We start from the raw sequence: 24,067 nt of genomic DNA on the forward strand, positions 1-24,067 counted from the left end.
CAGTGGACAAGGCCGAGGCTCGGAACCATTACTATCAGTACCTTGTAGTTCTTCCAGATGTCTCGCACCCCCATGACTCAATGCAACACGTCTAATAAAGAATAAGAACGAAAATCTAGGAAAAGAGTGGCTACTCCGTAGTCTGCAACTGCAGAATAGAAGACACTTTGATTGTTATGAAGTCATTTATGAAACTCTGATGTAACTGTGATCCCCAACGAGCCGGCGTGCACGTTAGCAAGGACACGCAGTTGACGTCAATCAATGCAGTTGTTAACCTAACATAATTCATTCGCCGGTAATTTCTTTATCGTTAAATAACGCAAGACAAATATCAGACTCACCTTCAGATTTCACTGGTTTCTGACATAACTATGGGTCCTTAATAAGGATACTTTGAAGTGCCTGTTCTTTTTACGTAATATCCTATATTGTTTACTATTTAGTTTGATGCGGGTCAATGTTTCTTTCTTTTAAAAGGAAAGGATAAATGTATTCTTTCTTTTTCAATGCCACCGTGACTATTTTATTTAATTAATGAGGGTTTACAAACAGGCAATAGTTTAGGTGTTTTCTTTTCCTGCACCAGGAAAAGATCTGCCACAGAGCGGCGCAGTTGGACGAAAAGGCAATAATGCAAGTGCAATGAAAAAACAATACATTATTTTTCCGCATGGTATTGCACTTTTAATAATAAATAGCATACTTCATAATGTACATCAATATTGTGAATACTGAATTTGTATTGTTTCCCATTTACTGTGTATATTTATTGGCTGATCTGTTTATATTTTCTTGATGTTGATGAATTTCCCCATGAAAATTACTAGTATAACTTTTATTAATGCTACTGATTGTAGATTAGTCTGAAAATGTTCACCAGCCCGAATGACACACACAAAGACTGACGCCGGCAGAAATACAGAAAGAAGGCTTTATTTCTCATCTGTTGCAACAGAATAATTTGGTGGCAAGCAACATGTCTGCCACCTTCTGATTGGCCTAGGGCAGTGATATCACTAGGCTCCTCCCACCCCCTCCTTCATTACATAAAAAAACAATTGTGGAAACAGTTCAACAAAACTTTCATAGAAACTTACAAAACATTTTCTATTAAGAAAAATAACCTTGTCATGGTCAGAGTCAATTCATGAGCTTAAAAAACTGACAAAGCTTTGGCTCAAAACAAAATGGACCACCTGAGGAAGATGAGGTGAAAACACCCAACATTAACCAAAAGTAATAACACGTTTTACTGGGCAACGCTCCATATGAACACTCCATCCCGTTATACGCACAGCCACCCGGCTGATACCCCCGTCTGCAGGCAACACAACTGATCCTCCGTGTACTGGGTCTGGGTATCAGGAATCGGGATCCGGCCCTGCCGTTCAGACCACTTTCCCATCTTCAGTACTAGGATGTCGCCACTAGGGGCCGCTACACATGTTGCGCACCAGCGGCTTCGTTGGGCCCTAAGAGCTCGCTGAGCCCCACCTTCACCTCTCTGTTGGAAGATGGGGGGAGATGGGTCTGGCTGGTTGTGTTGGTGTTGTTGGCATGGTGACGGTGGGCGGGCGTGTTGATGGCGTTCTTGATGTGTCCGAGATGTTCCCGGGTGCCACTCGCCGTGCTGGTTAAAATGTTGTTGACCACGGTCGCCGTCGGCAACGGCAGAGTGATGACGCCGGCGTGGGCTTTCTGTTTCTGCCACAAGAACCATAGTAACGGCGTGACAATGAGCAGAGGCAAGGCAACCACTGCCACGGCAACCAGCAAGGGGACTGAGCGTTCTGTTGGAGAAAACCAGACCATTCAATTCAGCTGGAACCAGTTTAAAATCAGCTAGAACAAGAACAAGAACAAGAACAAGAACAAGAAGAGAAGAAAAGGAAGAAGAAGAGGAGAAAAAGAGGAAGAAGACGAAGAAGAGGGAGAGGAAGAGGCTCACCGCTGGCCTTGGCGGGGAGGAGGCCAGTGGTTGGCGTTGCAGGCGGGGCGTGGACGTCTGTAGAAACACGACCTTTAGTGATACTGCTGAGGTCAGAGGTCAAGACAGAGGAAACGCACACAGCTACACAGCTTGAGGTCATTAGACCCATCCCATTGGCCGACTCACTAGTGTCGCAGTTCTGTCCCGTCCAACCAGGAAGACATGTACAGAAGTATCCTCCAATCAGGTTCCGGCAGGGGTGGGCGTTTTCACAAGGGTTCTGCTCACACTCGTCAGCGTCTGGAGAGGGCCAATCAGAGGGTAAGAGAGGAGGAGGGGGCGTGGCCACCACACAACAACAACACCGCTGCCCGTGTATCTGTGTGATGTTTGTGTGTGTGTGTGAGTCGTCTATGTGAGGCAGCAGTGCATCATGGAAGTTGGAGGCTGACCAATGAGGCAGGTCTTTCCGGTCCACTGGGGGGGGCACACACACCGGAACCCGGAGACCCCCGCCTTACACACCCCCCCATGCTGGCAGGGGAGAGAGAGACACTCATCTATACCTGGGAGAGAGAGAGAGAGGGAGAGAGAAATCGAGAGATAAATGTGTGTGCAACGACAACGGATGCGTACATGTGCGTGTGTGAGTTGCTGTATAGGTGTGTGTATAGAAGGGTGTTTGTACGTGTGTGTTTGTGTGTGTGTGTGTGTGTCTGTGTGTGTCTGTGTGTGTGTGTGTGTGTGTGTGTGTGTGTGTGTGTGTGTGTGTGTGTGTGTGTGTGTGTGTGTGTGTGTGTGTGTGCTTCTCACCTGTCTCACAGTGTGTACCAGTGACCCCAGCAGGACAGGAGCACGTGTATTTATCAGGCCCCGTGTTGCTGCAGCTCCCCCCGTTTAGACATGGTTGGCGCGTTCCACAGCTGTTCAGATCTACAGGAGCAAACCAACATGACACACACAGGGGTGGCTGCGTGTATGCGTGCGCAGGTGCATTTGCAGGTGCGTGGGTGTGTGTGTGTGTTTGAATGTGTGTGCGTGTGTGTATGTGTACCTTTGTCACAGAGCTGTCCTCCATAGTTGGTGTCACAGAGACACTGCCAGGGCAGAGTGCATGAGCCGTGCACGCACCCGGGATACAGGACGCACTGGTCACACAGGTCGCCATGCCAACCATAACGACACCTGCACACACACACACGCGCACACACACACACACACACACACACACACACACACACACACACACACACACACACACACACACACACACACACACACACACACACACACACACACACACACACACACACACACACACACACAAACGTTAATGCTAAATGACTCAAAACGAATTTGAATTACAATATTTTCTTTCTATATTATCTTTAAAAGGTGTGTGTGTGTGTGTTTGTAGTCTGTGCGCATGTGTGTGGCTGTGTGTTCTTACCGGCACTCTCCAGGTACTTTGCAGTATCCATGTTCTGTACTGCAACTCTGCCTGCACATGGCTAGATAGAGAGAGAGCGACAGAGACAGAGAGAGATGGGTAGAGACTAGTTATTCTATTGCCAAGAAAATGGTTTGAATAACAAATAATATGCCCAGTATGGATGTGACCCCGTACTGACCCCTATGGATGTGACCCCGTACTGACCCCTATGGATGTGACCCCGTACTGACCCCTATGGATGTGACCCCGTACTGACCCCTATGGATGTGTTCCCGTACTGACCCCTATGGATGTGACCCCGTACTGACCCCTATGGATGTGACCCCGTACTGACCCCTATGGATGTGACCCCGTACTGACCCCTATGGATGTGTTCCCGTACTGACCCCTATGGATGTGACCCCGTACTGACCCCTATGGATGTGACCCCGTACTGACCCCTATGGATGTGTTCCCGTACTGACCCCTATGGATGTGACCCCGTACTGACCCCTATGGATGTGACCCCGTACTGACCCCTATGGATGTGACCCCGTACTGACCCCTATGGATGTGACCCCGTACTGACCCCTATGGATGTGACCCCGTACTGACCCCTATGGATGTGACCCCGTACTGACCCCTATGGATGTGTTCCCGTACTGACCCCTATGGATGTGACCCCGTACTGACCCCTATGGATGTGTTCCCGTACTGACCCCTATGGATGTGACCCCGTACTGACCCCTATGGATGTGACCCCGTACTGACCCCTATGGATGTGACCCCGTACTGACCCCTATGGATGTGACCCCGTACTGACCCCTATGGATGTGACCCCGTACTGACCCCTATGGATGTGACCCCGTACTGACCCCTATGGATGTGACCCCGTACTGACCGGTGGTGCAGCCCGGCCCTCCCCATCCCTCCAGGCAGGTCTTGTCTCCGTGGGCGTCGCACCCGTAGTGTCCAAACGAATCGTCCCTCGGCCGGCAGTAGCGCGTGCATCGGGGGCCGTGGTAGTTGTCGAGACACAGCAGCCGCATGCGGTAACGCAGCTGAGCCACCGGCTCCTCGTGGCGCAGGACCCGCCAGCCCACGCCCGGCGCCAGAACCCCCGTGTGGACCGCCCTCGCGATCAGAACCCCCGCCGCGCCTGGGGAAGGTTACAGACCGGTGTGAACCGACCAGCAGAGTCCCAGCCAGCTACCGGTGCGGTCGCTCGTCTCCCATAGCCTACATCCCGTATTGACTGGGAACGCTGGTATTTGGAGGGATATTTTGATATCATTTAACAAATCAATCCTCCTCTCCTTGTCACTCTGACAGAATAGAAGTCAGGAGTTTAAGATGTGATGGATTCTTGTTCTTCTCTACTGAAGTAAACTGCAGGGAACAAATTGTTTTGTTCTGTGGCGTTGGATGTTGTGTTGCTGTGTTGTTGTTCACTGCATGTGTTGTTTACTGCATGCCCTTTTCCCTTGAACACAAAACACCGACACACACGCACACACACACACACACACACACACACACACACACACACACACACACACACACACACACACACACACACACCGTAGTACCCATTGATGTACACAGACTTAACTTCAGTTACAATTTTGTAAACTTTGTAAATCCCAGATGGGAATTTGGGGCCAAACACAAACTTGTACGTGTGACCAAGTGGCCGTAGAAGTCGTTTTGGTGTATTGACTTTGAGGATGATGAGGAAGATGAGGAAGAGGAGTGTGTGTCTCAGGACCCTGTGAGTTTGCCTTCAGATGGGGGGGGTCTTGGTAACAAGCCACCCTGCTTTATAGGTATGCTAGTACGTGGCTAACGTTGTAGCCCTAACTTCCGACCCGCGCCCCAGTTCACCTTCAGAACCACTAGCGCTGGAGCTATCACAGAGATAGCATGTTTACATAGCGCCTCATGAAGGGGACTAGCATTAAAGTATAGGCAAACACATAGATTTCGTAGGTCAGGACTAAGTCGCGAGCGCACGCTCAGCACCTGTCTGAACACCCTCAACACTGCAGGAGACGCTCTGGTAGCATAAGCCTAAAGCCCAAGCCATTAGCCTTGCATTACCATAGTGGGTAGTGAAGCTGTTCGAAGTCAAAGTCCAAGTCAGCTTTATTGTCAACACAACAAATGTACAAGACAAATATAAGAACCGAAATACATTTTTCTCTGAACTTCAGTGCATTAAGTATAAAGTATACAATTGTGTACAATTAAATATATTAAGATAAGTAATATTTGCAATAAATAAATTCAATCAATCTTTCAGCATTAAAAGTATGTTATAGCTGAAATAATATTATTTTAGTTCTCAATATGTGTGACAGTTCCATTTCATGTACTGTGTTTGTGTGTGTCTGTGTCTGTCTGTGTCTGCGCATGTGTGTTTGCATGTTTGCGTGTGTTTGGTGTGTAGTATGTCTGGTGGCCCGGGGGTCATCTGGTTTCACACCAGCTCGATAATGGCCTCCTCTGGACGCCAAATACAACACGCACCGCCCAGCCAGGGCCCCCACCTCCACCAGCCCGTCATCCACCACCTACACCACCCTATCCTTCTCCCCATCCATTCTTATTATAACACGGTTCTTCTCTTTTAGAGGAACTGTAATAAAACACTTTGTATGAAATAATAAAGCTACTCACTGGTGTTACTGAGGTTCAACACCTCTACTGTCAGGGTGTACCACCGCTGGGGGGGGGGGGGGGGGGGGGGGGAAGAGAGAGAGAGAGCGAGCGAGAAAGATTAGATATGCACACCATTAATGCAAACAACCAGTGCAACTATCGTTCAATATTAGTATTATTTTAATTATTGTCATATTTTGAAATGTAACGTTGTGTATCTTATTTGATATGATCAGAGGGGGACATGGAGGGTCCGCAAGGACCAAAGGTTTGAACTCACCGGCCACGCGAATCTGAACGCCACCACAGCCCTCCCCGTGTCCGGGCCGGGCCCCTGGCCCCCCAGGGTGAAGCTGTTCCCGCCCAGCACCGGGGTGTCCGTGGCCCCGTAGCTGCACGGCCCGCCCGCCGACACCCGCTGCTGGAACTCCTTCAGGCACACCCTGGCGAAGGTGGCGCACGCCGCGCAGACGCCGCCCGGGCCGGCGCCGCCGCAGCACGCACCCGTCTGGACCCGCCCCTTGATGTTCTGGACCGAGTCCACCTGGAGCTCGAATCGGCCGGCGCCTGAGACCACCTGTTGGGCCGGGACCGAGGGGGAGTCACTTAGATCGGATCTATAACGCCTTATGCACCCCTGACCCTTAATCACACCCTTAGACATACATGATGCTTCATGCACAGCTTGATAAGGCAAGGCAAATATATGTATAGATATATATATAAACTTTATATATACATATACTGTATATATATATATATAAACTTTATTTATATAGTACTTTTCATAAACAAGGCAGACTCAAAGTGCTTCACATATAAACATTGTCATACAATAAAAATTAAATATAACCCTTAATAACATCATTAGTTGCTTAATGCACAGCTTGACAACCCTTAATAACGTCATTAGAAGTACTTGATTCTTAATGCACCCCTTGATAACACTTAATAACATCATTAGCAGTAGGGTGATATCAGCTAAAGTGGGCCACTTTTTGGTATATCCCTTGGGACAATAACACAATACCATATATGCCTTTTCCATGTGTTTTTATGATTAATAATGACTGTTTCTGATCAATTTGTGTTGAAATTATTTAATAAAATATAATTATTTAGGCCCTACAGTTCTTGAAAGATCAGCTCTGCCAATTTTATTTTTTATTTCACATGTTCACTGCCAGTCACCTTTCCACTGAGGCGTCTTTGCAGTGTGGATCGCGGCACACCCCATGCTCGTGATAAGAGGTGCACACTCACTCTAATTCCTTTCTTGACTCCCTATCTGTATTCTTCTAAGGCCCACTTCATCCTCTCCTCTTTCCACAGATTGTAGTTTGACCTTCCTTTTCCTCCCTGTTTTATCTTTGTACCCTCTCCTCTCTGGTCCTTGCTCCTCCTCACATTTCCTCTGCATTCCTTTCTCCTCACCTGTTCTCTCCCTTTCTGTCTCCTCTGCTTGTTTCCTCTCTTATCCTTCCACTTCCTCTCTCTTTCCTTCTCCCTCTTTCCTCTCCTCTCGCTTCCTTCTCGTTTTCCATACTCACTGTAAATAAAATATCTTCAAGCATTACTATTGGTGGGGGGTCATGGTGAGTGTGTGTGTGTGTTTGTGTGCACATGTGTGTGTGGGTGTGTGTGTGTGCAACCTGTGCGTGTGTTGGTCGGTGTGCGAGTGTGTGGGTGCGTGTCTTTGCATGGGTGTGTGTGTATGCACGTACGTACACACACACACACACACACACACACACACACACACACACACACACACACACACACACACACACACACACACACACACACACACACACACACACACACACACACACACACATTTGTATACATGCATGAGCTAAGATATCAGTTAGCCTACTCTGCCACAAATAAAGCTTCACACAAAAGCTACCACCCAGTCATATGTAACAAGCTAAGTTACACAAACACAGCAAAAGTAGTTCACTATAGAGGAAGGATGGGCACGAGTAGTAAATTCCAAACTCGAGGGATCGAAGGAATTCCTCGAGGATCAATCGAGTAGGCCTACTCGTTTAAAGGCACCCAGTGCAACTTTCGAGGCTTTAAAATAAACATTCAATTTCTAGTCTTTTTTACACATAGTAAGTTTCAATAACTCCATACCATTACATACCGACATTTAAGCAGCAAAGATGAGACGTCGTTGTGTGGTGAGAACTGATACAAAATCGATAACAACAACAATGCCGCCATTTTCTTTATTTTTTGTAACCTACAATAAATAAAGCAGGCTTCCAGTCAATGGAAAAATGGCTTCTCCCCACCGGCGATTGTTGTTGTTTACGATTTTCTATCAGTTCTCACCACACAACGACGTCTCATCTTTGCTCCTTGAATGTCGATATGTAATGGTATGGAGTTATTGAAACTTACTACGTGTAAAAAAGACTAGAAATTGAATGTTTATTTTTCATTGAATGTTTACATAAAGTTGCACTGGGTGCCTTTAATCGAATCTATTTTTAGAATGCAACGCATCTGCAGCAGGAATAGGCCTAATGATGAACGGCAATTTACCAACCAAACATGTAATGCTTATTCTCCATCAAAACAGTCAGAGCTATCAGAGTATTCATTATTTATTTTTGCAAACGTTCAAAACACATTTTCCTTCCAAAAATAAATATGCGTCTCACAATTTAAATCACGTCGAACCAAGGCCTGTAACGGTTTAAAAAAAAAAAAAAACGAAACAAGTAGCCTAACCATTGCAAATAATTTAAAGCTGCAAATAAAACGGCAGCAAATTGACTATGGAAATACTCAGCGTTGTGATCTTCTCTACAGGGCCGGGATTACAGCTGCGTCTTGCAGCGGTGAAAATAGCCGACACACTTGGTTGCTGCGGGTCTGCTTTCCCGAACTCACCGTTGTGTTTCAGGAGCAGGCTACTTGTAGTACTCTGGTAGCTCGATTTCGCTTGGCATATTTTACATTTCACCTTATGATCTCCTATTTCTTTAAAGTATATGGAGTTAGAATCATGCCAAAACCCCGCACACACGCAAAACGTGTTTTGCTCACGCACAACGATTCACACACACAAAACGTGTTTTACTCACGCACAATGATTCACACACACGCTCAGTGTGGTTTGCAAATACAAAACATCATTCACAAACTAATGCATTTTGCTTCAGAAACAAATACAGTATGTTTTACACATAGTACAAACTAAAATCGTTCAAGTACAAACTAAAATCTTTCAAGTACAAAAAAAAATCCTTCAAGTAGGCTACACAAAACAATTCCACAAGTACGGAACACTGAAAGCTGCGCGTGGATCTGAAGGCATTTCCGCGTGGATCAGCAAGGCGGAAAATTAGTGCCAAAAGTCACGTGACAAACAAATGTCCTGTGATTCACACTGTGTGTGTGTGAATCGTTGTGCGTGAGCAAAACACGTTTTGCGTGTGTGCGGGGTTTTGGCATGATTCTAACTCCATAAAAGTATTTCAAGTCTTCGCTGCGCTTTGCTTTAACCGCCATCTCTCTAACTTTTTGAATTCTGGCGTGCCTGCACACGGCACGGAACGCGCCACACAGAAATTTGATACATTTAATAAGCTTTGTTCCTTCGGCATGCGTTAGTGGCGCCGCACAGAAAATGTATACATTTGCTTCAGAAAACTTTGTTTGTGTGTGTACATGCAAATCCGAGTTTGCCTGTCCACCAACCGAGTTCATTTGTAACGAGGAGTACTCGAGTAATCGATTCCTCACGCCCATCCCTTGCTAGCCTACTTTGAGTTGCGCTAATTTCACATGACAATCAACATACAGGTTTTAGTTGAATCAAATGTCATACACATGTGTGTATGTGAGTGACACAGAGGAGGGCCCATTTTCATGGCGACACATTAGTGCCATAATTCACTAACGTGATAAAAGATGCATTCGGGCGTATTATATTATTCCACACGTGTAGATATTAACTGCGAGCGCGCAAATGATCTCTGCACGCGCAAAACAGCCTCTCACGCGCGCAAATTACCACAGCGCGCGCAAAACAGCCTCTCGCGCGCGCAAATTACCTCAGCTCGCGCAAAACCTCTCGCGAAAGATGTTTTTACGCTCTCGCTCAAATTTAATTTTGGCACTATGGGGGAGGGAACCATGGCAGGGCGGGCTTTCCTATGATTGGCCGTTTCTGAAGCGCGATATTTGATTGACAGCCCTCCTCAGCCCTCCTCTCATTCAATTCGGAATTGTACAGTAAATGGCTGAAACGATAGTTACGTATTGTAACTCCAGATTCTATGAGTATAGGCGCAGCCTATACTCATAGAATCGGCCATAGAAGTGTCGGCCTCATTGTCCTTTAAATAGCTGAAGAAAAGCTGTTTATTGGGAGCAGAATGTCCGCCGGCGCCCGACTATATCTGCGAAATGCGGACGTCGTTGAGGCACGCCTCACGCGGACGTAATTGAGGCCCACGCTGTTGGTGGTCGGGGATTACAAAATGTTCAGTGCTACGGCTCACGCCTAGGGATAACCCAATAGCGATAGCCTTAAAAGGCTGCGCCTTTACTCATAGAATCTAGAGTTACAATAAGTAACTATCGTTTCAGCCATTTACTGTACAATTCAGAATTGAATGAGAGGAGGGCTGAGGAGGGCTGTCAATCAAATATCGTGCATCAGAAACGGCCAATCATAGGAAAGCCCGCCCTGCCTTGGTTCCCTCCCCCATAGTGCCAAAATTAAATTTGAGCGAGAGCGTAAAAACATCTTTCGCGAGAGGTTTTGCGCGCGCTGAGGTAATTTGCGCGAGCGAGAGGCTGTTTTGCGCGCGCTGAGGTAATTTGCGCGCGCGAGAGGCTGTTTTGTATGGCAAGCCGAGTGTGCCACAATTCGACTTCAATTAAACGCGTTCTGAAACGCCAGCACGCGTGCCCAGAACGCGTTCCGGCGTTTCAGCGCGCGCGCCCAGAACGCGTTCTGGCATTTCAGCGCGCGCGCCAAGAACGCGTTCCGGCATTTCTGCGCGCGCGCTCAGAACGCATATTAGCATATTAACAGCACGCGTGCTGTTAATATGCTAATGCGCTCCTCCCCTCAATTTTCTCAGCCAATAGATTTGAGCCGTTTTCCCCTAATCATATGCTAGGGCAAACACACAGACAACATCAGTCGAGACCAGAGCTCTTCTTTCGCGAATCTTTTCTGTTGTGTCGTTCTTAAAGTCGAAAGATGTTAAGATGTTTCAAATTAGGTGGTTAATGTGGAGGTGGTGAACCCTACAAGTACATACACTTTGACTATACACTATCTAAGCTACTTGACCGAACATTGTGTATGGTAAGTGCCATGGCAACTATGATAACATAATTAAAAAATACTTTTATTTATAGCGTATCGTTTATTACATTTATTTATTACAGCATTACATGAGTCAGCTTATTCGTCTTCTGAGTACAATAAAAACAATAAAAGAGTTCAGAAGTTAGAGTTAAAATTCCATTAGAAGTAAATAAGTCCGTCTGAAGTATTAACATGCAGTTGCAGGTTTTAGCCTGTACGTGGTAGTAGCCTATAAGACGAGGTATAATTCACTTCATCTGTTGGAATGAGACAGATAGAAAAAACTATATATATATATATATATATAATATAGGGAGGTGAGGAGATAGATACTACTACAACTGATACTATTGGTAACCAACTGGTAGGTATTGGTACCCAACAGACCAAGCCCTTTAGGAAGACTTCCATCCCGCTCCTGCCACATTACATAAATAGTTGGTGTATAGCCTATATAAATGCAGAAAATATTGCAGCCAAAATTGCCCCCAAAATATTCACAACATTTACCATTTAACCATCCCTTTTCACATTAAACTGGCCTCTACTCTTGATACATTTGTAACTCACCTACAAACTCACTCATAGCCTTTAATTTAGTGAAACGTTTTGGTCACCTTTTTCCTATTTCTTGTCTACACGTCAGGTCATGGTGAGGAATATATTAATCATATATTTATATTAGTTAGTTAGTATGTTATTACTATATTGTTATTAAGTGAACATCAGTCCATGTGTTACAAACAAACAGCAGAAATCAAATGCCGGGAGGAGGGAGAAGCCTGTCTGGGCAGGCTCTATACACTGCGGTCCCGGTCCAACCAGCACCTGCCGACAATCTCCTGATTAGGAGTGAGAGAAACACAGGCATACACACAGCAGGGGCCGGGTCAAAGACCCGCCTGGGTCATCACACCTGCAACTGAACACCTCCAAGAGAAATTGTGGTGGATTACAGGAGGACTAAATGACATATGCTACCAGTCTCCATTGAGAGGGGACAATGTGGAGGGGGTCACCACGTACAAATGCCAACACAGATGCACTCTAGAAAGAGCATATGATAGGTGAAAACGGCTCAAATCTATTGGCTGAGAAAAATGAGGGGAGGAGTGCATTAGCATATTAACAGCACGCGTGCTGTTAATATGCTAATATGCGTTCTGAGAGCGCGCGCAGAAATGCCGGAACGCGTTCTTGGCGCGCGCGCTGAAATGCCAGAACGCGTTCTGGGCGCGCGCGCTGAAACGCCGGAACGCGTTCTGGGCGCGCGCGCTGAAACGCCGGAACGCGTTCTGGAAAACCAAAACGCGTTCTGGGCACGCGTGCTGGCGTTTCAGAACGCGTTCAATTGAAGTCGAATTGTGGCACACTCGGCTTGCCATAGTTTTGCTCGCGCAGAGATCATTTGCGCGCTCGCAGTTAATATCTACGCGTGTGGAATTATATAATACGCCCGAATGCATCTTTTATCACATTAGTGAATTATGGCACTAATGTGTCGCCATACATTTTAGCTGAAACCATGTGGCCCATTTTACCTCAGTGGGTTAAGGTAAATTCGGCTGCCAAGATAAACATCACTTTTCCCAAAAATATGTTCATATACCAAACTAACAGCATTATTTCTGATGGATGTCATCAAGACATATATTATGCATAGTTTTTTTTATGTGTATGTTTGTTTTTAATAGATGTATCATCCTTATAATAGTTCAGTTAGATGTGGCATGCCAGGCTACTTACCATGCAGCTTTCTGGTGCAGTCTAGATTTAGATTAGTCCTGTGTACCAGCTGCCATACGGTTTTATAATGCACAAAAATAACTTTGCACTTTCTAGTATTTATTATTGTATTTATTGTTTAAGTATTTTAGCTATATGAGGGAATGTGTGTTTGTTATGTCTGTCCATACGCTGTTGTGACACTGTACTTTCCTGTAAAGGATTATTAAAGGATCTATCTATCTATCTATTTGAAGTATTGCCCTGCACACCATAGCAACCTTAAACCATTCAAATCACCTGTTACTTGTCAAGCACAGTTATGGCAACAGTTTGAAATCCTTTGCAGTCATTGGCCCTAAATTCCAGAGGGGCTGGGATGGCCTATTTTACCTGATATCACCCTACTAAATGATGCTTAATACATGCCTTGATAACCCTTAATCGAGCCCGGGCTTTGATAAAGGGGGCTGTCATAAATATTTGGCCTGTTAAGCCCTTTGAGACTGTAATGGTGACTAAGGGCTATACAAATAAAATGTAATTGAATAAATAACAGCATTAGTAAATTATGAACTAATTATGATCATTAGAAGTACAGGACAGGTTGCTTTTGTTCTTTAGTTTAAATGTAGGCTGTTCTTTTTTTCTAAGATCTTGAGCTATACCTTGAGCTAGTAACTTTACTCTACCTTGACCCAGAGAGCCAACAGGGTGACCAGGACATAGACGCCGGTGATAAACTGCTTTCCTCCGCCGAAGAACATGATCGGTTGACCGCGATAGCAAGCAAGAGAGAGAGAGAATCCGTGCACGGCAGAGAATGTCCCGTCGCAAAATCTCTGATAGTTTCTCGTGCATCAACATAGAGCGATGGTTAAGTTATAGCCTACTCAGTGGCTGCTGCAATAGCCAACCACGTGTGGTAGTTGATGGACAGAGGGGGCGGGACAGTCTTTATATTCAAGCTACGGTGCGTCCCACCAATAATATTTGGGTGATGAATATGCAGCACGCGGTATGCTCAATTGTTGACAATCACTTCACGGTAAACCGCCGAGTGCCATCACACGTGGTCGCGAGCGCACGTTGACAAACAGACAAACAGTAGGCAAGTCCTGCGTTTAGCGGGCACGTCTTTGTTGCTAATTAACTCCTTCTTGACAAATTCACTGAAACGCTAATGGAGTTGGGCCTGGCAGACAGGCCCCCTGTTTGTTATGACTGTTATTAATTAGGTATGCATGTTGTATTAAACACATAGAAAACCAGACCAAGACAGTGTATATGTGTGTGTGTGTGATATGTTACGTGTGTATGTATGATGGTATGTGTCTACCTTTGTCACAGAGCTGTCCTCCATGATCAGAGTGTGTGTGTGTGGGTGTGTGCGTGTGTTTGTGATGGTGTGTGTGTGTTTGGTGTGTACGTCTATGTGATGGTACGTGTGTGTGTGTTTGGCGTGTACAAGTGTGTGTGTGTGTGTGTGTGTGTGTGTGTGTGTGTGTGTGTGTCTGTGTGCGTGTAATAGCTTTGTGTGTGTGTGTGTGTGTGAGAGAATTATGGGATGTTTTTATCTCTGAGCTGCTCCAGCTATAATAATGAGCTTGTGGTGACCCACACGTACGATTAAGAGGCATTCTCCAAGGGACTGTAGCTTTAAGGGAAAGGGTTACCCAACAGAGTTGCGGTTTTAACCTGGTGTCCCCGTTTGACCTCGCTCGCGCTTGATGTGAAGTTATATTGAAGTGGAGAGTAAAGCCGACTCGACGCATCTCCGTCCCTTGTCTCCTCATTTATTGCACTCCACAAGCTCACCTTTGTTCTGTTTCAGAGACTCTCCCCCTTTTACCTCTCCCCTCTTCTCCCCTTCTCTCCTCTCCCCTCCTCCTCTCCCCTTCTCTCCTCTCCCCTCCTCCTCTCCCCTTCTCTCCTCTCCCCTTGTCTCCTCTCTCGGTATATCTTATGTTGTGTTTCTCTCTGTACATGGCGGTGCGTTCTACTGTGTGTGTGTGTGCGTGTGTGTGAGAGACATAATAATAATAATAATACATTTAATTTAGAGGCGCCTTTCAAGACACCCAAGGTCACCTTACAGAGCATATAGTCATCATTCAAAACTATGTAAAACAGACTAGGAATAAAAGGAAAACAGAGGTTAAACATGAAGAATAATAATAATTAATAACACTCAAAGACGCCTAAAGTGAAGGGGGGACCTCACTAACCACCACCAATATGTAGCACCCACTTGGGTGATGCACGGCAGCCAATCGGTGCCAGAACGCTCACTACACACCAGCGATTTAGTAAGAAGAACAACAACAACAACGAAACACACAGCTTGAAAAGCTCTGAAACCCTATGTTGTACAAATATCTTAAATATGTGGCATCCCGCCACGTGGTCCAACATGTGTGTGTGTGTGTGTGTGTGTGTGTGTCTTCTGCGTTGCTGAGGGGTAGCGGCAGTGTGTTGGACTTAAACCAACACACGCACCAGAGATCCACTCCATCTGGGGTCAGAGGTCAGGCCGGTTCAGCACTGGGAGCAGGTCATATGACCCCCTCCACCACAACATCATCTGATATGAGGGGTGAGCCTTGAAGGTGGTTGTACTGGGCCGCTCCCAGTAGAACCAGAAGCAAACTGGGGTTGTACTGGGCTGCTCTCAGTAGAACCAGCAGCAGATTGGCTGTACTGGGCCACTCCAAGGAGAAGAAGCAGCAGACTGGCTGTACTGGGCAGTCCTCTCTGACAGTAACATTATGATAATGTTATGGTATAAACCTCAACCTCCTCTTCCAGACCCAGCCGTCCATGAAGGAGACGTTCCAAACAGGAGGTCACATTCAGATGGTCCAGGGAACACACGGAAAGCCTTGCACACGCAAACACTGCACTCACGCAGTGTGTGCATAACGTGTGTGAGTAGGGTGACCACCCGTCACGCGTAGCGCGTGCGCGCACAGCGTTTTGAAGCCCAACCATGCGTCCCGCAAATTGAGACCGCGTCACGCGAAATCAATGCTTGCTCAAAAAAAAGTTGGTCGCTCTCTATATCCTGGAGGCCCAGGCAGCCAAACGAATATTACTTGATAGTTCAGCACGCTACTGCTGCCACACCCACCTCTCAGTTGAACTGCTGACTAGGTTGTTATCAACTTCGTTGTTGTCATGACAGCGCACGCACGTGCATACCAGACACACACTAGTGGGAAGGAACTTTTAGAGGCACGCTTTCCAATTCGAAAAATGGAGGAAGAGACAGAGTCTGAGGCCCTGCCAATTCCAATTAAAAAGGTGAGAAGGTGTGGTTAAAGTAAACCGGGAGGGGAAGTGCATCTGTGTGTCAATTCATTGAATGTTCATTGAATGTTCAAAGTATTATGAATTTTAATTAAAAAAAAATACACATTGGTTGGCCTATTCATGAGCATACATCAGTAATCCCACATGTTTAGGGGAATAGGGCATTATTAATATACCATGTAAGGTGGTATGTGCTAGAAATGGGTAAACCACTAACAGAGAGTCTGCCCGTGAGGTGGGGGCACAGCCGTGCCAGGCAGTGTCCCCCATTGTCCCCCCGAAACATACCCCTTGTCCCCCCTTGGGCTTATTAGCAGGTGGTCACCCTATGTGTGAGGTGCAGAGGTCTCAAGAGTGCGGCCCTCACTCTGATGAGAAGATCCACACCCCTTGCCACCTCCGTTGCCACGGTGACCATTAGTCGGGTGCGTCCGGTTTTCCCCAATGAAGACTCACATGGGGAGACGCGCACCACCCACCAGGCAGCCTGGAGTGGAGGATTTCACGCAACAACGATGCCAGGATGGTTTGGCACTTTAATCGCTCGGTGCAAAGGTCTACTTTTCCGTTCTACTTCCGCTCACTCGAGTGTGTGGGTCTTTACTTCCGGCGAGATGGCGATCATTTCTTTTTCTATCATTACTTGATCTGATCTTTTAAAAATCAATGTTTCATTCATTCTGTTCTGTTTCAATCCGTTTGCAAATGTTCTTCTGGTTTTATTGTTCATCTTTACAAATCCTGAACTAATATCAGGTTTTATTGTACATCTTTACAAATCTATACAAATCCTGAACTAATAACAGGTTAAATTGTACATCTTTACAAATCCTAAACTAATATCAGGTTTTATTGTTCATCAAATATATAGAAATCCTGGACTAATGTTAGGCTCAATAAGTAAGCCTGTATGTTGCGTTTTTACTGTTCAGATTTGCACAGCTATAGAAGCACATTCTCATTTGGTCGTGGTGGTCATCTTGACAAATCTTTAAAAAAACTAGTCATAAGTCAATCGTGTTGAGATTTCATTGTTCAGTTTTACTAATCTCTACAAAACCTGAGCTAATGTCACCATGCTGTCCAACTCATACACACACGCAGCCATAGATGTAACAGACTACCTCAACTTAATTATTTTATTCCATTTGCTGTAATTTTTTTTTTAAATTGTTAGATTTGTTTTCTAGGGTTAATTTGTTTAATTATTATTTTATTTCTATTCTATTTGTCATCTTATTTTATCATCACTGCCACTTTTGCATTTCACTGCGTTATTTTCCGTATTCAATTCTAATATTCTAGTGTTATCTCTGGTGCATTTTAATTTCAATTCGGTAAAAACCCAAAGCTAATGTAATGATGACAATGACAAAAAGAATGTTGGTCTAAGAAGAAAGATCTTTAATTCATTTCTGAGTTTCCCATGCCTTCACCAAGAGCCCATTCTGGTAATGGAGCAGGAAGCCGGCCACGCTGAACAACTCATCTCTGTTCCCTCCTGTAGACAGTTGTACGACCTTGTCGAACAGTTTGTTCTCCTTCACCCTCCTTATACACCTCTCCACATGCACTCTCAGACGTGCAATCACCTGTGTCTGCCTCAAATCCTCCTGACTCATTTGTTGTTTGTTGCTGAGGAAGGCAGGCCGGTAAACCTTACAAGGAACAAGGTTGTCCACAACAAATCCTTTGCCCACCATGATCGCCATACCTGGCTTCAAAAGCTTCACAATCCCTGAGAGCTTGAAGATCTCGCGATCACTCATGGAGCCTGCATGCAGTCCAGACACGAAGGTGACAGCACCGTGGGGTGCCATGCCAAACATGGCCTTGAATGTAGTGTGTGATTTGTAGGTCGAGAAAAGCTCACTCTGAAGGAGCAGGGAGGATGGCGTCTGACAGAATATCTCTGTACAATCAAGGACCACCTGGGTGTCAGAAAAAGCTGCAAACTCAGGTGACAGGTAAGCTCTCACTATCTCTGGAGGAACCCAAAGGCGCTTGCTTCCCAGCAGGCAGTACAGGAAATGGGTCCATGAAGAGATTATCCGACCTGCAGTAGTGCGATGAATATTGAACCACTCTGCAAGGTCCCTAAGAGGGAAACCCACCGACAGGTACATCAGGAACAGCAGACACTGGTCAAACGCACTGACAGGTACATCAGGAACAGCAGACACTGGTCAAACCCACTGACAGCTACATCAGGAACAGCAGACACTCGTCAATGGGTGTCGGTTTCTGTTGAGATATAACAACAAAACCCTCTGTTTATGAGTATAAATCAGAAAATAATACTAATATCAGCTGGTTGGCTTTTACTTTTTCACAAACCAACAGGTGCAGTTATGAAATAAAACAGTGAACCCTAACCCTATCCACTTTCAGTGTTACATAAACCTACAACTCTTAGCATGCACGTCATGTTACCACATTACCTGTTCTGATGCTGGCAGAGGCGGTCTTGGCGCTGGTTATGCGAATCATCTTGTGGGTCTCAGCAGGTTCAATTCATCTCCAAAATGGCATGAAACAACTGTAGGAGGCAAATGCCGACTACAGACCCGGGTGTTTTTGGTCGGGTTGAAGTCATCCCTCCGGATTCTCTGCTTCCACTCAGCTCGTACCGCAGCGTCAACGGGGAATGAATGAAAGCTAACATTCTTGTTGTACCGTGACGAAACGGTACACAAGTGGCACACAACAATGAAGTCCTGAGGCTCTCACCCTTTGAAAGGCAAGTCGCCTACCTCGAATCCTAAAAACACTCATTGTGTAACAGAAAAAAATGATCTCTCTGGTAAACTAACTCTTTGGTATACTAACAAGCTCGCTCTCGCTGTTTCGCTGTAGCTGTCAGATCACCGGAAGTTTGGACCGGAAGTACTGGCCCACACACAAGTTAGAATGTCAACGGTCGCCATATTGTGCACGGAGCGCGAATTAGTAGTCCACTACCAGTAGCACAACATGGGTGCATCAGAGGAGGGGGGGGGGCTGCATTAAATGGGAGTGGGTCGGGGGGGGGGCTTCATAAGAAGGGCGGGTGAATGCAAACGTTCAAGATCTTTTCAGCCCTGATAGCACACACTGATTCATACACCCAAACACACAGATTACTACATAGACAATCCATACATATACACACACATACAGAAAATAGGTACTTTTTTACATTTATTTGAATCGACTGAATAAAATGAAGTGTAACATGAACAACTGACCCGTTTCAAACGGAGTTCCAGAAGTTTGTTCATTTCAACATCCGGATCGTAGCCCTTCAAAACACACACATAAAGATCTGGGGTTTGTAGTTCTGGTGGGGCTTGGGTTTGTAGTTCTGGTGCAACTAGGGATTCTGGTGATTGTAGTTCTGGTTGGACTATTGGTCTTGGTTTTTGTAGTTCTGGTAGGGCAGCTTCTTGCGGTCCTTGGTGGCGTTCCTCTTCCTCTTCTTGGTCAGGAAGTTTTCCAGCTTGCCGCTCCTCTTCAGCTGCTCGTACTTCTCCGCTAGCTGCAGCTTGTTCTGCTCGCCTGGGGGGGGAACAGAGAGGTCAGAACATACGAGCCCTTAGCCTCAACCATATAGCCTCACACGGTAGAGCCCCCCAGCCTCTATAGAGCCCTCCAGACCAGAAACTGAGACAGTGTGTACACCATGGGGGCTTGGTCTGTGTGGGCATGGCCTCAGTGGGCGTGGTCTGTGTGTGGGCGTTGCCTGTGTGTGGGCGTGGCCTGTGTGGGCTCCACCTACCCTTGTTGAGGAAGAAGGGCTGCAGGCCCTGCGCTGCCTGCTCCTTCTGCTTCCTCTTGAACTCCAGCTCCTTCTCCCTCTGCGCCTCCTGGCTCCTTCTCGACCGCTCCTGGTTCTCCTGCAAAACAGTCATGTGATCAACACAAATGTCACTTGAACAACACACACACACACACACACACACACACACACACACACACACACACACACACACACACACACACACACACACACACACACACACACACACACACACACACACACGAAGTGATTTATGAACAATAAAATGTAAGTAAAATGTAATAAAATGTAATAAAATCCCAGATAGACAGGATGTGATGTATGAGTGAGATAAAGACAGGATGTGCTGTATGAGACAGGATGTGATGTATCAGTCATGTGACCTCACCACCAGATAAAGACAGGATGTGATGTACGAGACAGGATGTGATGCATGCGACAGGATGTGATGTATGAGACAGGATGTGATCTCACCATCCTCAGAACCAGGGTCTTCAGCTCCTCCTTCTTGGAGGAGCGCTGAGACCGCTTCATCATCTTCTTCACTGACTGAGGACGAAGAGGACACACGCACACACTCATTACACACGCACAGACTGCAGCAGGTTTGATCGCCAGCGGTCAGACAAGATTTCCAATATGGGTCGCCAGGGACGTCCCGACATCATGCTGTGGTTTGTGTTACTAGAAACACATCGCATTAGCAGTTTGTGGAGTCTGAGGGTTAGTGGATATTTTACAAATTCCCCTCTGGATAATAGCAATGTGACACAGGAACTTGGGTTGAAACTATCTGTAACTTCTGAAACTGGTTGCGTCCTCACACACCTCCTTCTCCGAGCTTCTGATGTCATTGATGAAGCGGTAGGTTTTCTCGAAGATCTCCGGCTTGTATTCTCCTGAGAGGTCGTCAAAGCGAGGGTCCCGTCTCACCTACACAGCACACCGGGTCATATTAGGACGCGACACACCAGATCATATTAGAAGACACCAAACCAATACACCAAACCAATACACCAGGGCTCAATCCCATTTCTACCCCTTACCCCTTCCCCTTCTCCCTTCAAAACAAGGGGGAGGGGGAAGGGGTAAGGGGTAAAATGGGATTGGGCCCAGTTCATATAAGAACACAACAGCTCTTATTAGGACACACCACATTGATACACCAGGCCATTACAGCCCTTACTGCAATATCATATACAGTATAGGAGGTATTGTGGAGTGCAATAAATGAGGAGACAAGGGACGGAGATGCTTTCAGGCGGCTTTACGCTCCACTTCAATATAACTTCACATCAAGCGCGAGTGAGGTCAAACGGGGACACCAGGTTAAAACCGCAACTCTGTTGCGTAACCCTTTCCCTTAAAAGGTACAGACCCTGGGTGAATGCCTCTTAATCGTACTTGTGGGTCACCACAGTATTATACTAATTGAATAACTGATTATACAAAATGGGGTTTGTAGTAAAGGTAGAATTATTATTATATTAGTAGTTATTTATATTATAATATAAAAGCTTGGTATGATATAAGCATAATATAATATGGTAATAATAATAATAATAAACAAGGAAAACATGGAATATTTCCCTGGCTTCCCTAGCTTCTGTAATACTGGGCAGATCTTAAATTCCTGAAAGGAAGACCAGCTTTAAAGCACTCACACTCTTCTTCACTGCGACCACCTCCCTCAGGAACGGAACGTATCTCTTGGAGGAAATCTCTATGGGCCTGGAACACAAGGACACAGGACAGTCCAGGGGTCAGGGCGTTCTCTATGGTTCTATAGATCAAGAACACAGGACAGTACAGTGGTCAGGAGGTTCTCTATGGTTCTAAAGCACAGGAACACAGGACAGTCTTCTGGTCCAACATGGGGATTGAACCCAGAACCCAAGAGGGTTCTGGGTTCAATCCCCATGTTGGACCAGAAGCCATCCTTGAGCGAGATGCCCCTTAACCCCTCCTGCTTTCTACATGGTAAGATACTCAAATAACTCTGTAGGTCTGATGTATTAGTGGATGGTTAGTGGGCATAGTTACACGGACTAGAACTTCAGTGACTGCATAAAAAGTTATGAAACAGTTTCCACGGCGATGTGAAACAGGGTTAGTTTCCATGGAGATATCAGACAGGATTGGTTACCATGGAGATATCTTCCCTGACGTTATGAAAGGTGAATGTATATTTGTGGTCTGAAAGGCTATGCTGCCCCCTTGTGGAAGGGTAAAGTGACATCCAAGTACACATGCAGGCCGCTCTGCAAAGACGCAGATGCATCGTGTCTCTGAAGTTTGGATCTTCGCGACAGTGGGGCGTGTGGACTCAGCATCAGAAGGTCAAAGGTCACCTGTTCTTGTTGAGGCGTTTCTCTCCTCTGCGGGCCCGCGGGCCGACGGCGGAGCCGTGGGCCATCTTCTTGTAGGCCTTCATCCCAACCTTCTGCTGCAGCTTCAGGATTTCCTCAAAGGACATGGTGGACAGCTCTGGAACAGAGGGGGTCGTTCAGAGGACCGTAGCAACCAGGGCACGAGTTCTAGAGGTCATGGTTTGGACCACAGCGTTGACTGAACGCACTCATGGAAATAGTATGGTAATTATTTACCTCACAGGCGGTGACTCGAAATAGTTTAAGTTCTGCGATAACTCGCAGAACGGAGGTGACTCATGTCACCTCCTTTACAACAGTGTTTTGAAAATATCACGTGATGAGCTCTAAACTGGACTGCAGGGTCCATCTATGACGTAAACACACTGTACATCTTAATTATCTTAAATAATAAAATAGTATATTTATTAATAACATAGAATATGTAACTTATAAATAGCAGATGCATTTAACCGCAGGCCAAATGTGGTCTTGAGCAAAACCTAAACTCACCTTTCACATCTTTTTCAGTGTGTGCGTTTCCTACAGCGTCCACCTCCTTCGTCTCTCCACTTTCATCATCTTCATCCGAGCTCTCACCCTCATCATCATCATCATCTTCATTACTACCTTCTCCCTGCTCCTCCTCATCATCATCATCATCACCACCACCACTACTACCTTCTCCCCGCTCTTCCTCCTCTTTATCACTTCCTTCTCCCCGGTCCTCCTCTTCTTCATCACTACCGTCTCCACTCTCCTCCTCACCACTAGATGCACCACCTTCATCACCCTTCTCTTCCTCCCCCACAATCGTCCTGTTCTTGGTCAGAAGCGCGAAGTTTGCTTCCATTTCGACATCGGACTCTTCCTCGCTGTCGCCTGAGAACGCCGTCTCCTCCATCTTCTTCCTCACAATGCTACTTTTATCGCCACTTTTCAGCTTCGCTTTCTTGGGTATGCTGGTCATGATTATTATTTATAACAACCGACAGCTTCTCCGCAGTGTTCTAAGGATTAGACGACAACTTAAGGAATCAACTCAACAGTATGAACACATGGCTTTAACCATTAAAGCGATTCTTACACTAAACACTGAAGCAGAACCATGTAGTATCGATCTCACCTGGTTAGCGACTGGCTTTAAGTTATGAGTCCATCACGCATCAAAAATCCGCAGAATTACCTAACACAATATACCATTAGAGCTCCGAAGGCTTAAGAACTATAACCTAATGAGTCAATTTGATATGAATAAATAAAAATACCGAAACTTAAATGGGCAGCTCTTCTTCCAACATGTGGGACCTTGTTTTCCTTCATTTCCGGGAAGCCGGTGGTCAGCTGATCCTCTCAAGCGGGTGCTGCCGTCTAGCGGTGACCCGCGGCAGCACGGCGAAACATTTAATCACTAATAAGATAAGATGTGCTTTATTGGCGTGTTTTACATTGTCTGCGTGTTGCCATTCACGTGTTCTCCAGAGTGCGTGTGCCTCCTCAGTAAATCCCAGCA

General features: G+C 46.0%; 2 protein-coding genes across 2 annotated transcripts; both read right to left on the reverse strand.

Annotated features, from left to right (window-relative positions):
* Nucleotides 1-934: 934 nt before the first annotated feature.
* Nucleotides 935-14,091, reverse strand: LOC132454171 (protein jagged-1a-like). Its single transcript, XM_060047389.1, has 11 exons — nt 13,788-14,091; nt 6,307-6,603; nt 6,045-6,090; nt 4,267-4,524; nt 3,384-3,444; nt 2,988-3,118; nt 2,747-2,866; nt 2,386-2,499; nt 2,120-2,233; nt 1,952-2,008; nt 935-1,793 (listed from the first exon to the last, which is right to left on the reverse strand). The coding sequence occupies exons 1-11, from the start codon at nt 13,860-13,862 to the stop codon at nt 1,441-1,443; spliced, it is 1,626 nt and encodes a 541-aa protein (XP_059903372.1). The 5' UTR covers nt 13,863-14,091; the 3' UTR covers nt 935-1,440.
* A 5,483-nt stretch (nt 14,092-19,574) lies between these two features.
* rrp36 (ribosomal RNA processing 36) lies at nt 19,575-23,903 on the reverse strand. The gene is made up of 8 exons (XM_060047985.1): nt 23,681-23,903; nt 23,068-23,564; nt 22,537-22,672; nt 21,850-21,916; nt 21,014-21,118; nt 20,660-20,734; nt 20,165-20,282; nt 19,575-19,944 (listed from the first exon to the last, which is right to left on the reverse strand). Exons 2-8 carry the CDS (start codon nt 23,522-23,524, stop codon nt 19,793-19,795), a joined length of 1,110 nt encoding a protein of 369 aa, XP_059903968.1. The 5' UTR covers nt 23,525-23,564; nt 23,681-23,903; the 3' UTR covers nt 19,575-19,792.
* Nucleotides 23,904-24,067: the final 164 nt, after the last annotated feature.

This window comes from Gadus macrocephalus, chromosome 3 (assembly GCF_031168955.1).
Source record: "Gadus macrocephalus chromosome 3, ASM3116895v1".
Taxonomy (NCBI): Eukaryota; Metazoa; Chordata; class Actinopteri; order Gadiformes; family Gadidae; genus Gadus; species Gadus macrocephalus.

What these genes read in the sequence shown, in the direction of transcription:
- rrp36 (XM_060047985.1), bottom strand. Translation starts at nt 23,524, where the DNA reads ATGACCAGCATACCCAAGAAAGCGAAGCTGAAAAGTGGCGATAAAAGT. An exon ending in CACTGAAAAAGATGTGAAAG is followed by an intron (nt 22,673 to 23,067) that starts GTGAGTTTAGGT and finishes CCTCTGTTCCAG; the next exon opens with AGCTGTCCACCATGTCCTTT. An exon ending in AGACCCTGGTTCTGAGGATG is followed by an intron (nt 20,283 to 20,659) that starts GTGAGATCACAT and finishes ACTGTTTTGCAG; the next exon opens with GAGAACCAGGAGCGGTCGAG.
- LOC132454171 (XM_060047389.1), bottom strand. Translation starts at nt 13,862, where the DNA reads ATGTTCTTCGGCGGAGGAAAGCAGTTTATCACCGGCGTCTATGTCCTG. An exon ending in AGGGCCGGGCTGCACCACCG is followed by an intron (nt 3,445 to 4,266) that starts GTCAGTACGGGG and finishes CTCTCTATCTAG; the next exon opens with CCATGTGCAGGCAGAGTTGC. An exon ending in AAAGTACCTGGAGAGTGCCG is followed by an intron (nt 3,119 to 3,383) that starts GTAAGAACACAC and finishes GTGTGTGTGCAG; the next exon opens with GTGTCGTTATGGTTGGCATG.